Source organism: Poecile atricapillus, chromosome 12 (genome assembly GCF_030490865.1).
Source record: "Poecile atricapillus isolate bPoeAtr1 chromosome 12, bPoeAtr1.hap1, whole genome shotgun sequence".
NCBI lineage: Eukaryota > Metazoa > Chordata > Aves > Passeriformes > Paridae > Poecile > Poecile atricapillus.
In genome coordinates, this window is record NC_081260.1 from 4204761 (window position 1) to 4220880 (window position 16120).

General features: G+C 54.9%; 2 protein-coding genes across 3 annotated transcripts; one reads left to right on the forward strand and one right to left on the reverse strand.

Annotated features, from left to right (window-relative positions):
- The first annotated feature begins 5853 nt into the window (after positions 1-5853).
- Positions 5854-11528, forward strand: GLA (galactosidase alpha). The gene is made up of 7 exons (XM_058847417.1): positions 5854-6059; positions 6260-6434; positions 6632-6809; positions 8294-8385; positions 9275-9436; positions 10007-10204; positions 10390-11528. The coding sequence occupies exons 1-7, from the start codon at positions 5890-5892 to the stop codon at positions 10651-10653; spliced, it is 1239 nt and encodes a 412-aa protein (XP_058703400.1). The 5' UTR covers positions 5854-5889; the 3' UTR covers positions 10654-11528.
- Positions 11529-12533: 1005 nt separating this feature from the next.
- On the reverse strand, positions 12534-15610 carry RPL36A (ribosomal protein L36a). 2 transcript variants are annotated; one of them, XM_058847420.1, is made up of 5 exons: positions 15368-15610; positions 15109-15214; positions 14335-14402; positions 12688-12810; positions 12534-12602 (listed from the first exon to the last, which is right to left on the reverse strand). In XM_058847420.1, exons 1-5 carry the CDS (start codon positions 15593-15595, stop codon positions 12582-12584), a joined length of 546 nt encoding a protein of 181 aa, XP_058703403.1. In that variant the 5' UTR covers positions 15596-15610; the 3' UTR covers positions 12534-12581. The 2 variants fall into 2 exon arrangements, with proteins under 2 accessions (XP_058703403.1, XP_058703404.1); XM_058847421.1 differs by having other exon boundaries at positions 15451-15548.
- Positions 15611-16120: the final 510 nt, after the last annotated feature.

The following is a 16120-nucleotide window of genomic DNA, read 5'->3' on the forward strand; positions in this document are numbered from 1 at the left end:
GGCTCCAAGGAAACGCCAGCCCTGAGGCAGGCAGCAGGCAAACTAAATCCTACTGAAGGGCCACAGATGGCCACCGCAGTTGCAGATGGGAGTCACTTGGCACTGGGGAGATGGCACTACATTATCAGCAAGGTAGGGCTCACAGCCCATATTCCAAGGGAGAATTTTTGGGATGAAAGCAGTGGGGAAAGCTTGGCCAATCCTTTTGGAGGAGCAGAGTGAGTGGTGGTATCCCCAGACTGCTGCATTCCCGCAGCACCAAGGTGACAGAAGAGAGATGGAGATGAAAATCGCCCCATTCCCCGGCCCAGCAACCAGCATCCCCTGGGCAGGTTCATCCCTAATACTCTTCCACTGCAGAGGAGAGCAACTGGGACCCCAAAAGGACCAGATCAGCAAGGCTTCCAGCCCTCCAGACCTGGATACCCTCCATGCTTTGCAGGAAATAAAAGCAGCAGGTGATGTTTAAGTCCTCCAGAGAGGAGTGTGGTGATGCTCTCCTTTCCCTCTGCCCACGGTCAGCCTGGAGAAGGTTGCAGCCCAGCCGGCCCCATGGCCATGGGTGCAGGAGAGGGCCCAGAGTCTTCCAGTCAGGGCAGGATGGAAACAGGATTCACCCCTTTCCTTGGAGGCTGTGGTGCCCCCATGGCACAGTGAGTGCTCCGGTGACCCACCTGCCATGGCAGAATGGACCCTGCAGGGCAGGAGGGGGACACGGGCAGGAGGCCAGCACTGTCTCCTGAAACCAGACCCAGGCAGAAACCCCTGCTTTGATCCCTGGCCTGGCTCCTCAGGCACCACTCATCACCCTCTTCCTCGCAGGACTGACTGGCAGCATCGTCCAGCCCTTCTGAGCCCCCTGAGCCCCACGGAGTGCTCAGCCACATGCACCCATCTCACAGATGGGGCAAACAGAGAACTGGCCCCAGGCCACCCCATGAGGGGACTGAAGGACCCACAAGGACAGGCTGAGCCAGCTCCATCCCATTGCCAGCCCTGTGCATGCCTCCCCTCCCGTGGGGTTCCCCATGAGGCCCAACGTGTGTCCAGGCCAGACTTGCTTTTGGGGAGGCCCCATTTGCAGGCACCCTTGGCTCCCCAGCACCCAAGGCAGTGCCAAACAGGGAGGTACCAGTGTCTGAGCAGCACCCACAGGCACTGGGCAGCCACGCCAACCTCCAGCAGTGGTGGGTTTTTAAACAGCATCAATCTTCCTAAGCAAATAAAGCTTTCTGGGATTTTCGGTGGTGTGTGCCGGGGATTTGTCTCTGCCAAGAACACTGCAGCCAGCTCCCACTCACACTGTGGGGAGGGGACAAGGGCACAATTGCCCTGTGGGGACAGGAGCCCTGACCCACCATTAACCCATATAAATATCATTACCTCTCCATGGGTGATTTTTCTGACATAATGATGACTGTCACATTTAATCCCACGTGGGAGATGCCAGGAGGGCTGTGCAGGAGCCCCCTGCAAGCCCTCAGCCCCAAACCTCATCACCTTCTCTCCCCACCCAGCTCTGTGGGGTGCTCCCCACAGTCACCCCAGCCTCTTTCCACCCATCCAGGCTTGGCCAGGGGACAGGACCCAGGATGAGGCAGAGGTGGGGCCGGGGGGGGTTTCAGCTCTGCGGTGGAGCTCAGACACCCGAGCATGTGCAGCATCCCAAGGGCAAACCTCCCTGCATGGCCCCTCGGCCCCATCACTCTGGCTTGCTGGGCAGGCGCCAACCTTACAGAGCTGCCAGCTGTCCTGGGGGGCTTACGCCAGCCCTGCAGTGCCACCCGGGGCCGGGGCTTTTGTCCCCAGCTGGTGCAGGGGCGGGCAGAGCCTGCAGCTGAGGGCCCGAGCAAACATCAATCTCCCTCTGTGCTCCCGGCCAAGTTTCACAGACCAGCTCTGTTGGTACCTCGCAGCCCCATCGCCCGCCCGGCCCCACCGAGGGCCTGCTGAGGCAGGGACGAGAGAAAGCAAGCTGCACCCACGCTGGATTGGTGCTGGGGTTGTTCTTTAGATGGGACAAACGAAGCTTCCCCAGGGTCTTTCTGCTGTCCCCACCCCAAACCCAGAGAGGACGCAGCCAAGGGGAGAGCCGTGAGGTATTTCACACCAGTACCGATCCCTTCACTCCCTGCTCTGGAGTCAGGACATCACGTCTGGGCACTCAGTGTCTGTCTGGAAACAAACATTGCAGTCATCCCTGAGCCATTCAGCTCCAGGGACCAGCACATCCCAGAAAAAAATGAAAAATGTAAAAACCCAACATATCTCTCCAAAGCCCCCGGGTCTCAGGCACCGCTCATAGCAAGGTGGGGGAGCTCATTTTCGCATCGCACTTGAAAAGGCGTAAGGGCAGCACTGCCCCTTGGCTCTGCAAGTACTTGTGGTGTCTGTGAGAGCACTTTCAGAGTCAGGAGAAGCACTCAGACCCTGCCCTTGGTCCTCCCAGCAGCCCAGTTTGAACTGGGAGTCGCTGGGACACCCTCACAGCTGCAGGGCTGCCACTGCCCTCCAGCACAAAGCTCCAGTGGGTCCCTCACATCTTGGGGGTAGGGGTGCTGATCCCCATGTCTTCTCACAGCATGGCCAGGGACCAGTCCAGGTGGCCCAGCCCCCCAGCAAAGCCCACAGTCTTTGGACAGAATCAGTTTTCCATTCCTTGTTCAAGGCTGTGCATTGGCGGGTGCATCCCAGTCACCACAGACAGCAGCTGTGGGCACAGGACCAACAGCCATGGCCAAGCTAATTGCTGGTTTTAAAGGAAGTTAATGAAATTAACACCAGGTTAATGGAACTCACAGACAGCAAAATGAGCATCATCAGCACTGGCAGCTTCCCAGCTCCTGCTTGCAGCATGCCCAGGGCCAGGAGCATACACAGGTTGGGGGCAGCAGGGCCCCTTGCCAGCCCCAAGGGTCCCTTGGGGGGCCCGTGTGGGGCCAAGGAAATGTGCCCTTGGCTGGGCACTGCAGTGACATGCCAGCCAGGCCCCTGTCCCACCAACCACAGAGTGCCTGACCCTGCTGGCACTGAGCTCTGCTGCTGTCCCTGGCAGCATCAGGGTGTCAAACCTTCCCTTCTTCCCCCTCTCCCTCACCAGGGCCTCTGCCCACATCCACAGCCTGGAGCTCCTGCGGGGCAACTCCAACTGCCAGAGGTTCAGCAAAGCATCCTGTGCAGACAAAGTGATGCCTGCAGGACAGCCTGTCCCACACTGACCCCAACTCCAAGGCCAGGGCAGCACAATGTCACAGGAACAGGTGACAGCTCTGAGAAACCTTTGCACATTGCCTGAGCACAGAATTATTTTAAAGAAAATATCAAGCTCCAAAAGTCAGCCAGACAGTTCTGAGCAGGCCAGGGCTGCCTGTTTACAAGCGGGAAAATGGACACAAGTGGGAAAATGCCCCTTTACAAGTGGGAAAAAGCACCAGGAGCAGGACTGGCAGTGTGCCCTGCTGGGATCAGCCACGCCACGGGCACAGGGCCCTCACAGGACCACACCCCCCATGGGGACCCGAGCTTTTTGGCACAGGGAAGGTCCAGGTGCAGAATCCTCTAGCAGAGTGGCTGTGCCAGCACCCCAGCCCTCAGCACAGCCCTGCAAGAGCTGTCCCCCCGACAGAGGCGTCCCAGGGCATCCCCTAACACTCAAGCTGTGGCATCACACCACAGCCTGTCACCTCCACCTGCTCAGAGAGGCTGCACTAGAGCCCTGCCAAACCCCACACCACCATGGCCACATCCACCCCACAGCATGGCTTGGGGACCAGCCTGCACCGCTCTGGGGACACCAGCCAGTACATGCAGCCCACACAGCACCCCATGGCTCCCCATCCCAAGGGGTGTGTGAGAGCCAGGTACTCATGGGGACAGGCAAGACACCTGGGAAGCAACAGTGAGGGTGCTGGAACAGAGACCAGCAGGGATCAGCCCTGCAGCACTCCCAAACTCTGGGAATAGGGGATAACTGCCCAGCTCTGGAGTATCGTTTTGCACAAGAGAAAACAAAGCCATGAGGTTTTCCAGCCTCCGGGTGTCTTGTTTTGTCCAACTTTGAGAAATCTCTGCGCTTCAGCTCCCCAAGGGACAGGGGGAGGACCCCAGCACTGAAACAAGGAGTGATTATCAGCCCACGGGCTCTGAAGAGCTTTTGTTCCCTGGATGTGCCAGAGCAGGGATCGGAGGACACCTAGCGAGATGCCTCGATGGCATCCAGAGCTCTGTGCCCTGCTGTGGTTCCATCCTGTCCCCCTCCTCCTGCTCTGGTGGCACCCACAAGAGCTCCAGTGGGGCTGTAGGGCTGGTCCAGCCCTGGGAGAGAGGCACAAGGGAGAACTGTCTCCTCACATCCTATTTCCCACTGCTGCCTTGGCAGTGGGAGCCTCCAAGTCTCCTTGACAGGCCACACATGCTATCAATGCTGCTCACAGCCACGTTGCTCCTGCAAAAACAGGGAATCAATCCAGGGCTCACCTTAGAGATGCTGGCTGGCACACAGGTGCCCTTTACAGCTCTCCAGGTCCTGCTGACACCAGCACTGCCCATTTCCAGAGGTGCTCAGCTCAACTACCAGTCAGATGTAACTGGTGCAAATGGGGCCATGCCCAGTGACCATGGCTTATTCTTGTGGCTGAACTTGGTGAGGAGAGACCAAAATCTTTGAGTGCAAAGATCTGGATGTGAACAAGCATCCCAAGCAGAGACAGGCTGGATCCAACACCACAAGAGCTCACACATGCAGGCAGAGAGGCAGCAAACAGCCTGGCCATAATCAACACTCTGGATCAGGCTGGATCTGACAGAAGAGCACAGGGAGGGTGCTCAGGAAGAAGGCTCATTCAGGAGCTTATCAGAGTTTTTGAGGCAGAGGGCCCAGGGGCTAAAACCAAGTCCTGAGCCCAAGGGGTACAATGCCCTCTTCTCCAGGACCCTGTGCTGACACACAGAACCCACACAGACCCACACCCTGCCCTCAGCAGCCCCCAGCCCCTCAAGCAGCCCCAGAACTGCTGAGCACACAGAATCATTAAGGCCAGAAAAGATCCCTGAGCTGGAGTCTAACCTACAACCAATCACCACCTTGCCAAACAGACCATGGCACTGATTATCACGTCCAGTCTTTGAACACCTCCAGGGACCGTGACCCCACTTTGCTGGGCAGCTCATTCTAATGTCTAATCACCCTTTCTGTGAAGAAATTACTCCTGATATGCAACCTAAACCTCCCCTGGCAAAGCTTGAGATGATGTCCTCTGATCCTGTGCCCTGTTCCCTGGGAGCAGAGCCTGAGCCCCGCCTGGCTACACCCTCCTGGCAGGGAGTTGTGCAGAGTGATAAGGACACGCCTGAGCCTCCTTTTCTCCAGGCTGAGCCCCCACACCTCCCTCAGCCTCTCCTCATTGTGCTCCAGACCTTCCCCAGCTTTATTGCTTCAGCAGCTCAATGTCCTTCCCGAACCGAGGGCCCCACAGCTGGACACAGGGCTCGAGGTGCGGCCCCAGCGCAGGGGGACAAACACTGCCGCGGTCCTGCTGGCCACACTATTGCTGCACCGGCCAGGTGCCGCTGGTCTCTTGGCCAGCTGGGCACGCTGCCGGCGGCCACAGGGACGGAGCCGCCCCGGGCGCGGCTCCCCCGGCACCTCCCGGCAGCGCCGGCCAGACCCGACCAGGCCGCCATGGGCCCCTCCATCTCAGTCACGTGATGCCGCCCCACGTGACCCGCGGGAGGAGGCGGGGCTACTCGCGCCTCGCTGCCCGGGATTGGCGGCGATGCCGGGCGGTGCCGCGCGGTGATTGGTTTCTCGGCCAGCCCCGCCCGCCGATTCCCCGAGGATTGGGCATCCGGGCTGTCAGTCACGCGGCAGTCCCGCGGCGCGGCGGGGCGATGGCGGCAGCGCGGTGGATGCTCCGCTGGGTTGCGGTGGCGGCGGCCGCGGTGGCGGCGGCGCTGGCGCTGGACAACGGCCTGGCGCGGACACCGCCCATGGGCTGGCTGCACTGGGAGCGCTTCCTCTGCGGCACCGACTGCGCCGCCGAGCCGCGCCGCTGCGTCAGGTACCGCCGCGGGGCGCGGGTACCCGGGGAGCCCGGGGCAGCCCAGGTAGCGGGCAGCCGGCCCGGTGTTCTGGCACCCGCTGTGCCTTCCCCGCGCTCCCCCGTGTGCTCCCTGCCCGCCCAGCCCCGTGGCTGTGCCCGTGGTAGACATCAGGCGTTCTCCGCTCTCTTTGCCGGTCGTGCGCGCTGCCCGTGCCCAGCGAGCAGCTGTTCGTGGAGATGGCGGACAGGATGGCAGCCGAGGGCTGGAGGGACGCCGGCTACGAGTTCATCTGCATCGACGACTGCTGGATGGCCCCGACGCGGGACAAGCAGGGCAGGCTGCAGGCGGACCCCAGGCGGTTCCCCGGTGGGATCCGCAAGCTGGCCGACTACGTGAGTGCCACCACGGCACGGTGGAGACCCAGCCTGGGAGCAGGGGAGGGCGGGACGGCTGGGTGGGTACGGCTGCAGCACTGCTGAGATAAGGCCCTGCCCCACCGTGGGGTTCTGCTTCCCTTGCTGCCCCAAATCCTCTTCCTCCTGCCTTGTTGCTGCACCATCCCAGGGTCTGTTTTTGTCTGCACGCACAGGTCCACTCCAAGGGTCTGAAGCTGGGAATCTACAGCGATGTTGGGAACAAGACGTGTGCTGGCTTCCCTGGCAGCTACAACCACTATGAGCTGGATGCCCAGACATTTGCTTCCTGGGGTGTGGACCTGCTCAAATTTGATGGCTGCAACTCTGACTCACTGGAGCTGCTGGCAGAAGGTAGGCATAGGCTCAAGGCAGCTATTCCCATGGGTGGGAATATTCTGCAGGCAGCAGCAATTTTACAGCCCAGCATCAGGCACCAGGGACTCGCTTTTCCCTGAATATACTCATTTAAGAGACTTGCTTACAAAAGCAAATCTGAGGTTCTGTTCTTAAACCCAAGGTGCTGAGTGTTGCTGTGTTAAGTGTTTTTACTTGCCCAGTCTCCTGGTGCTATCCTTCACGGACAGCTTGGAAAAGGAGCTTTCTCAGCTCAGAGTGTGGATCATGCAGAGCACAGACACATCAGCTGTGTGCTCTGGGGGTGGCTGTACAGGCTGCTCCCTCAGCTATTAACTCAGCACAGGCTTTGCCCTTCTGCAGTGCCTGCACTGGAGAGCCCAGAGCGTTTCACACACTTAACCCTTAATCCCTTTGGTGGGGCCTTGTCAATGTGAATCAGCCTGAAGCTAGAACAGCTTGTGTCAGCCATGAAAAAAACAGTTAGGAAGGCTTTTAAGAGATAAAAATGAAGGGAATTATGGCATAAAATTCCTACTGAGGTTTTCCTTTTAAAGTACACCAGTGTAAATACTACTTCAGAAGTTATTTGCACAAAGGCTGGCAAGCCAGCAGCTGAAAGCTCAGCAGCTCCCTGTGCTGAGGGGACTTGCTACAAACGCTTTTGAAGCACACGCAAATCCCAGAACCACAGGAGTAGATTTCTGGGTAGAACACTTTAACTTGGGGAGCTTTTTTCTCTTGACTGGGCTCTCTGGCTGCTGGCACAATCAGCACCACCATGCTTGGCAGCAGGAATCCTGCACAAAGTCCTGTCTCTGCCTGGCAGGGAGAACCTGCCCAAGTGACAATCCCATCAGAGCAGATGGTGGGGCATATGCCAACTGCCACAGACAGGAGCACAGCTCAGCACCCTGAGTGACAGCTGAGCTGAGAGCTCCTGTTGGATCATATGTGTAACCCAGATACAGTCCAGTTGTACTAAAGCAGTTCCAGAGGAAAGAGCAGACTTCATTTCCTCTCTGCCAATTGGAAGGGACTTAACAGGGCTGTTTGGGGACAAGGACAGGAAAAACTAGAGCTTTTGCATTCCTGCCCAGTCCATATGGCGCAAGTGCCTCATGAGAATGTACTCCTACATTACCCAGCAAAGCTGCACTGCTTGATAGATACTGACTTGTGTTTCCTGGGTATCTAGAGGAAAAATGCTATACAGGAAAGCTTTTAACCTCTTCCTCCGGCTGTATGTGCAAAGGGATCAGCAGTCTTGGAGCAGCAGCCTGCCAAAGCAAAGCTCCCGTCCTTGGGAGGCAGGTGGCCAACAGCAGACTTTAATGTCCTCCCTGTGGTATCTCAACCACAAAAATGCGTTCAATCTTAATTTTGCAAGAGTTGAACTGAAACCTGAACCTGTGACATTGGATTAGTTCAGCTGTGTGACCAAGAAGATTGTGCAACCTCTGTCTGTGCTCTTCCTTTAGGATACAGGCGCATGTCTCTGGCCCTGAACAAGACTGGAAGGAGCATTGTGTACTCCTGCGAGTGGCCTTTCTACTTGAGGCCTGTGCAGCAGGTAAGAAGTGCCTCCCAAGGTTTATCCTGGGGCTCAAGTGGGAAAAAGAGAAAAACATTTGAGATTGCAAAACAGCATCCTGAGAAACTTGCTGCTCTCCATTCTGACAGGGAACAAGGCTGTAAAATGGAGGAAAAAACTTTTTCTTCCAGAGCCCTGAAGCATTCCTGAACCATTGCTCTGCTGAAACAGATTCAGTAGGATCCTGCAGCACGAAGGCTCAGCCCAGATGGACTGTGCCAAAAAAACCACAGCATCCATCTGCTTCCTCTCTCCGAGGAGCTAAGCAGCAAAACATTGGCAGTGCAGACACACAGCCTAGCAGATAGCTCAGTGTAACTCCTCCTGGACACAGAATGCTGCAGGCTTAGCCTTACAGACAGCTCTGGGGACCCTGAGAGGTTTTGTGACATCCTCCACATTGTTCAGTGACAGATTTCTGCCAGCCAGGGTCTGTGGCTGACACCTTGCCCTCCACCCACAGCTGGCTTCTGTGCCACTGTGACAGGATGGTGCCATTCCCTCCTACTGGAATTAAATGCATTACTCACCAAAGGGTGTAAACCCAAGAAATAGCAATAATTACTGGGATATTAGTTTAATCCCACTGGCTTTGTCACACCTTCAGTAAAATTTTGTAACAGAACGGGTGGTCACAACAGTTCTCCCTAGGGGAGCAGTAGTGTTGTCTGGACCATGTCTCAAGAGTGGAGTTACTGGGCACAAAGCATTCAAGGGAATCAACATGCACTAGATCATCCAGATGGGGATGGAAGCTGTTATCCTGGTTCTCCCCCAAGCTACCTTTGGTCCAGTCTAGCCTTGCTGACACTCTTGTACAGCCAGGTGCTCTGTACAGGTGCTCTAACCACACTCATTGTTCTGGCAGCCCAATTACACAGAGATCAAGCAGTACTGCAACCACTGGAGGAACTTCTATGATGTCTATGACTCCTGGAGCAGCATCAAGAGTATTTTAGACTGGACAGCACTTCACCAGGACACCATTGTGAAGATAGCTGGGCCAGGGGGCTGGAATGATCCTGACATGGCAAGTACAGCAACACCCACCCCACTTGAAGCATCAGCAAAAAAACTTTCCCTCAGCTGTGGGCCAAGAATGGGAAGGGAGAGAAGCAGGGGAGAAACCTTGAGAGGCAGAACTCTGATGGGGCCCTAGGATCAGAATCATAATGAGAAGGTCCAGGGTAGAAAGGGAAAGAGAACTGCAGCTATGGATAGTACCAAGGAAGCACCATCTTTGTGTCATGCAGCCTCCACAAGCAGTACCAGCTCAGAACACAGGTGTGGGGGACATTCTCCCAAGTGCTGATGTCCCACCGGAGTGAAAACCCCTAGATGCATTGCAAGGATCTGAATCCAAAAGCATTCTTCAACACTGCCTAGCCACTTAAAGAGCTTTCTTCACTTCCACCAGGGACTCATCCTAAATTGCCACGCAGTCATGCCTTGCTTTTTCCAACCAGCTGGTCCTGCCCCTGGCACTCAGCCTATCTAGCCAGGCTCCAGAGAGGTCCCACCCTGTGATTTCCTGGTTCTGCTGGCCCAGTTTCTCCTCAGCAGGCAGCGTTACCAGGCACTTTTTGTTTGCTTGTCATAGTTGGTGATTGGAAACTTTGGGCTGAGCTGGGACCAGTCGGTGACTCAGATGGCCATGTGGGCCATTATGGCCGCTCCCCTGTTCATGTCCAACGACCTGCGGCACATCAGTCCTGAGGCCAAGTGTCTGCTCCAGAACAAAGATGTGATCGCCATCAACCAGGATCCACTGGGCAAGCAGGGATACCAGCTTGTCAAGGTACAGCAGGAGAGGGGGCTGGGGTTGCAGAGTGGGGCACAGATGGGATGGAGAGGTGCTCGGGGTTTGGGAACAGGAGCCCAGTGAGCCCCTTTGTTCCTGAAGCCTGCTGGAACAGACAGGCATGAAGACCACCGCTTCAGCCTCCCACAGCCTGAGCCCTGGGTTTGTTTTCTCCTTGGCAGGACAAGAACTTTCAGCTGTGGGAGCGGCCCCTGTCTGGCCGAGCCTACGCTGTGGCAGTGCTGAACCATCAGGAGATTGGAGGACCCCAGAACTTCACCTTCTCCCTCACCCTCCTTGGCAATGGGCTGGCCTGCAACCCGGCCTGCTCCATCCGACAGGTGCTGCCAGCCAGCAGGGACTGGGGCGTTTACAGCTGGATCTCCTCCCTGAGCGTGGAGGTGAACCCCACAGGCACTGTGCTGCTCAAAGTCCTGCCACTATAGGCAGCACAAAGACAATCTTTTCCTAAGCCTCAGGCTCTGGCTGAACTTGTGGCAGGAAACTCATCTCCTTCTTCCAAGCAGGTGCCTTTTTTCTCAGGCATTCATTATCTGAACCTTCAGCCTAATGTGACAGCCATCACTCCATCATCAAGAGGTAACAGAGAAAGGGTGAACAGCAGAGCAGTGCCCCTTTCCCTGGCATCTCACCCAACTCTTCCTCCAAGGGGATGGAAGGGCTCCAGCAGCGCAGCAACTCCTGTCTACACCCACTGCCACTACCAAGCAAGGAAAGGCAAGGGATGCACAGGCAGCATCTTACAGCTGTCCTTGAGCATTTCAGGGACAACAGGGAAACACACCCTGGCCACCTTGCTCTTTTTTCAGACTAGGGCACACAGTCCAAGAAAAGCTGCTCCCACCCTCGCTGAGGAAACCCAACACTTCACTCAGAGCATGGACATGCACTTCCATTTTCTGACAACTCAGGGACTGACATGAACCGTTGCACTCCTCAGCAACTTTCTTGACAGCTGCTATCATGCCTTAGGACTCAAGTTTTTGAGGGTTTCCCCTCATTCCAAGAATCTCTCACCAGTGGCTGTCACTTCAGTTTAGATGTCAACTCCCTCTCCACTCTTCATATGGCCACTGCAGTCCCCTTTCTCCAGGAATCCTCCCTCCCAGAAATCCCTGTGTGCTCGCTTCCCACTGCTGGCAGGAGCCTTTAGGTTGAATAACATGGGCTTTCCGAGACAGGAGATGGATAATCACTTAAGCAACCATCATGTGCAAGTATATTCTCTTCTGACTGCAATACAATCAGGATTTCTTGATTTGTTCTGTGATTAAGCACTTTGATTAAAATCCCTTTAAAAGGCTATGCTTTTTCTTACTTGCAGTGTATGAGAGTAAAGCATGGTATCTGGAATTGAAACATGGTTTAGAAACCAGGCCAGTTTGTTCCAGTTGTGTAAGTTTTTGTGAAATTTCTGATGATTACTAGAAACAGCACTCAGTGAAGCTGACATAATACAGCCATACAGTCCACACCACAGGCCAAAGCCACCACTGCCTATACTAATCTGAAAAGGCCATCACATCAGCCAGTATTTAATAAGCAAAACCAGATTCCCTTACATTCAGTAACTGAGTGCTCTCAATCACTATGAAGATGTGAAGAAGCATCTCTCCATCCTCCAGTTCCATTTCCACTATAAGGAAGTTTTCCTTAAGGATAAACTCTGCATTGCATTACCAGCACCTGCTAACAGCAGACTTCCTACTCACAGAAAAGTTCCTCTCTAAGGGGAAGCTGTCCCCACAGTCTACCACACTCTGTCTGGTTGTTGCCCATTTGAAACTTCACTGCTGTGCTTGGCCTTCTTCCTTCAAGGAAAATGCTAAGAGAAGCCAACAGCACAGGGGAAGGCAGCTGAGGCCTGTTGCACCATGTGCCAGGAGCAACCACAGGCATGGAGCTGTCCCTCACCTCTCAGCTGCCACAGCTGAGAGGCACCTGCCTAATGATCTAATTAGGCACCTGCCTAATGGTGCAGGTACCAAACCCACTGGCTGCTCCAAGGCCTTTGCTCCTCAAGGCAGTACAGCTGTTCGTAAAAAGGGGCCTACAGCCAAGTGCAGGGACTGTTCAGGTGAGTTCATAAACGAGCCTGCACCATGTTCAGGCAGAGAGGTGACTGGAACCCATTACAAAACACCTCTTGGAAACACAGTAAAGAGATCCCAGCCACTGGCAGGGATTTTTCAAAAGCCAGGTTAAAAACTGTTCTGTTAAATGGTTCTGCAAGCAACACCTCCCTGCTGAGTTGATGTACTCACAGTTCCCACCCCAAGAGAAAACACATTAAAAAAGCAAGGGATCAATCTAATTACTTTAATACGGTCCGTAACGACGAGTAGGATGACGCTCAGAACTGGATCACCTGGCCCTGTAAGAAGCAAGAGACAAGAGTGAGTTTATTCACCACTGGGTATTGCCCCCCTTTCTCAACCACTCATAGAACACAAACTCACCTTTCTCTTCTTGTCTCCTCCCAGCTCAAAGTGCTTGCACCTCTTAATTGCCAGCATCCTCTTGGATCTGCAGTTGGGCTCCACACACTCCAGCCTCAGCACAATCTTCTTGGTGGTCTTGGCCTGGGAGGAGGAGCAAGGTGTTTCAATGAACCACACATCCCCAAGTAGACAAATTGCTGCTCTCAGGGAGAGCTTGTTCCCTGCACTCCTGAACACTTGGTCTGTTCCCAAAGTGTAGAGACTACAAACACAGTGAGGCTCCACTGAAAACAAGAAGACACTTTAAAGATCAGTACAGGAGTAAAGTGGATCTGTATCTCCACAAAAAGGGCGCTGGCTAAAGCATTCAGTGGGGCAGGGTTGGTTCCTGCAGGGATCAGCCATGCTGGAGAAGTCTGTTCCACTGAACAGAGCAAGAAACTTGCATGTTTACAGTGTGGGAGCACAGACTAGCAGTGCTCAGGAGAAATACAGAAGAAAATTGGGCAAAAGAAACATCTGGAAGCAACACAACCAGCAAACTTTCTCTGGAAGGAACAGTGACACAACAGGCTCAATGCAGCCCTGCAGCTACTCAGAAGTTGGATGAAACCTGGAAGACTGCAGAGGGAAGAATCCAAAACTGGGATGCTGCTGTAGCAGCTGGTCAGGGCTGTAACCACCAGCTGAAAGCCTCAGGTAGTCATCCATACAATGCTGACTGGGAAAAACAGAAATGGGAATTGCAATGTACAGATATAGAGTGCCAGCAATGCAGCTGCTTGGTGCACCCTGCTTGCAGAAGCATTTTCTTTCCCCACTTCCTGGCACAAAGTCAACTTGAAAACCTTCTGCCTTATTTTTTACTTCTTGCTGGAAGGTTTCCTGTACACCTCCAGCAGGACACCAGGGCTTCCCAACAACTAGCCAAGCAGCTCTATGAGCATAACTAAACAATTCACACAAAGTAACAAATCCACCCACTGGGTTGTGCTTCCCCACTGTAAATAACACACCAAACAAGCAGACAGCTCCTTTCCCTTTGCCAAGCCCTTCCCCTTGGGCAAGCAGTGAAAAAAACATTCCTTTCACTGCAAATGTCCCTCCCAGAAAGACCCCACTCCCCTGCAGCATCAAAGCTGAGAACCTGCTCTACAAACCCAGGTCACCCTACAAACGAGGAGCATCTCCATGACAAAGGACAAGGAGATGGGCCATGTATTTGATGGGAGCTTACAAGGGAGCTGGAGAAGGACTTTTTATAAGAGCACAGAGTGAAAGGGCAGTGGGAAATGGCTTCACACTGACAGAGATTTAGGTTAGAGAGTAGGAAAACGTTCTTTCCTGTGAGGGTGGGGAAACCCTGGCACAGGCTGCCCAGAGAAGCTGTGGCTGCCCCTGGATCCCTGGAAGTCTCCAAGGCCAGACTGGATGGGCCTCAGAACAACCTGGGATAGCGGAAGGTGGCCCTGCGCCTCTGGCAAGGTGGGAACAAGATAACCTTTTAAGGTCCCTTCCAACCCATTCTGTGATGAGGGGGCGCCTGCACAGCCAGCACAGAGCTGCCCTAACACAGCCAGAGCAGAGCACTGAGGAATCCTCCCTCAGCTGGCCATGTGGGTGGCCAAGGAAGTTTCCTGTTCCTGAGGAGCAACACTCACTCACCTTTTTACGGAAGATGGGCTTTGTCTGGCCCCCATATCCACTCTGCTTCCGGTCATAGCGCCTCTTTCCTGCAGGAAAAAATGGCTCAGGTCAGGCAACAACCAAGGAGATGCTACAAGCACAACTGGCAATTCCTAAATCCCAGCAGAACCAGGGCCTCCCTCCTCCAGCAGCCTCATGCTTGGCCCATGGCCATGGCTCTTGTACTGTCCCCAAAAGTGGAACATTTCCCTCACTGTGCACCCAGCAAACACACAAGGTCAAGGACTTGATTTATTCAGAGTTCTGTGCAGAGAAGGGTGCTGCATGGTAAATCCTCAAAGCCAGGACACGAAGGGCCAAAAACATTTATACAGTCCCGTTCAGGTGATATTTGCATAATTAATCCACATCACTACTGGGAGAGTTACCATTAGATTCACTTTCCTTCACCTCGACTAAACACCCAGCACATTTTAAACTCACAGCCCATGCTCAGCAGGCAGGGCAGCCTGGGCTCCAGAGTTGTGCTTTCACAGCCAGCTCGGTTCACCCAGAGCACATTCTCCAATTAGTTAAACATTTCTATACGATAACCATCCCAAACTACGTTGGGTTGACAAGTCCTTAGGCTTCCTCCCTTTGTCTTACTTTTTTAGTTCCCTTTATTGGACACAACATCCTTTAGGTCAAGCTGTCCTCCCCAGCCATACAAATGCTCCCAATCCACACCACCCGTGCAGGGCACACGACACCCGCAGCGCACGCAGCTCCCCGGAGCGAGCCCGTCCTCACCCTGCGCGTAGAGCGAGTCCTTCCCCTTCTTGTACTGCGTGACCTTGTGCGGCTGGTGCTTCCCGCACTTCTTGCAGTAGGTCCGGCGGGTTTTCGGCACGTTCACCTGGAAGAGAAGGAGAGAAGTCGGTCAGGGCCGCTGCGCATACGCCACATCCCGCTCCGAAGGCCCCGCTCCCGCCCTTCCCCTTCCCTCGGGCCCCGCGCTGTAATCCGGGGTGGGGAAGCCCCCGCACCGGCCTGGCCGCCCAGCACGCACCCATCGCAGCGCAGGGAGCCCGGCCCGCCGCAGTCCCGGGGCGGATGCAGGCGGATGGAGCCCGGCCCAGCTCCCGCACTCACCATCTCGGCGGTGGCGGCGGCCCGGAGAGAAGGCGCTGGGCGGAAGCGGAAGTGGATGTGAGCTGGAGACCATAGAGAGGAGCGCGCAGGGCAGCTCGGGGCACGGCGCCCCCTGGCGGTGGGAGGAGAGCAGGGCGGCAGCCATGGCCGCAGGGGGCTGGCTGTGGGCCTGGGTGTGACCGGGCCGGGGGCTGTGGGAGCTGCCGGCTGCAGGTGACGTCCAGGTGTTTCAAAGACAAATTATCTGTCAACAGAGTTGTCTTGGTAAGGTTTAGGGCTTGACAAGTTTCAGCGATCTCCGACCTGGCTGGGAGTTAACAAGGCTTGGGAAGAAGGATTTACCACTGATAGTGTGCACAGAGAATTCAGAATTTAGGAGCACAAGAACAATTGGCAGAACTCTCAAGACAAGGATGTAACTAGCAAAGCTAATTCAACAAGTGTCCTGAATCAGCTCTGAGTGGATAAGAGAGGTTCCAGCATGGGGAGATCACAACACCAACTCACGGACCAGCGACCCTAACGAAGAGAAAGACTGAACATGTGGCCTAATTAACATAAGAAGCGAGGGAGTCATTTAACACTACAAGTTAGAATGCTAATGAATGATGTCATGTGCAAAAAATGTATAAACAGTGAAAAGTTTTGATAGTCACTCTGCTGGCTTTGT

What these genes read in the sequence shown, in the direction of transcription:
- GLA (XM_058847417.1), top strand. Translation starts at nt 5,890, where the DNA reads ATGGCGGCAGCGCGGTGGATGCTCCGCTGGGTTGCGGTGGCGGCGGCC. An exon ending in TCCGCAAGCTGGCCGACTAC is followed by an intron (nt 6,435 to 6,631) that starts GTGAGTGCCACC and finishes CTGCACGCACAG; the next exon opens with GTCCACTCCAAGGGTCTGAA. An exon ending in ACTTGAGGCCTGTGCAGCAG is followed by an intron (nt 8,386 to 9,274) that starts GTAAGAAGTGCC and finishes TTGTTCTGGCAG; the next exon opens with CCCAATTACACAGAGATCAA.
- RPL36A (XM_058847420.1), bottom strand. Translation starts at nt 15,595, where the DNA reads ATGGCTGCCGCCCTGCTCTCCTCCCACCGCCAGGGGGCGCCGTGCCCC. An exon ending in GGCTCCCTGCGCTGCGATGG is followed by an intron (nt 15,215 to 15,367) that starts GTGCGTGCTGGG and finishes CTTCTCTTCCAG; the next exon opens with GTGAACGTGCCGAAAACCCG. An exon ending in AGCCCATCTTCCGTAAAAAG is followed by an intron (nt 12,811 to 14,334) that starts GTGAGTGAGTGT and finishes TCCTCCTCCCAG; the next exon opens with GCCAAGACCACCAAGAAGAT.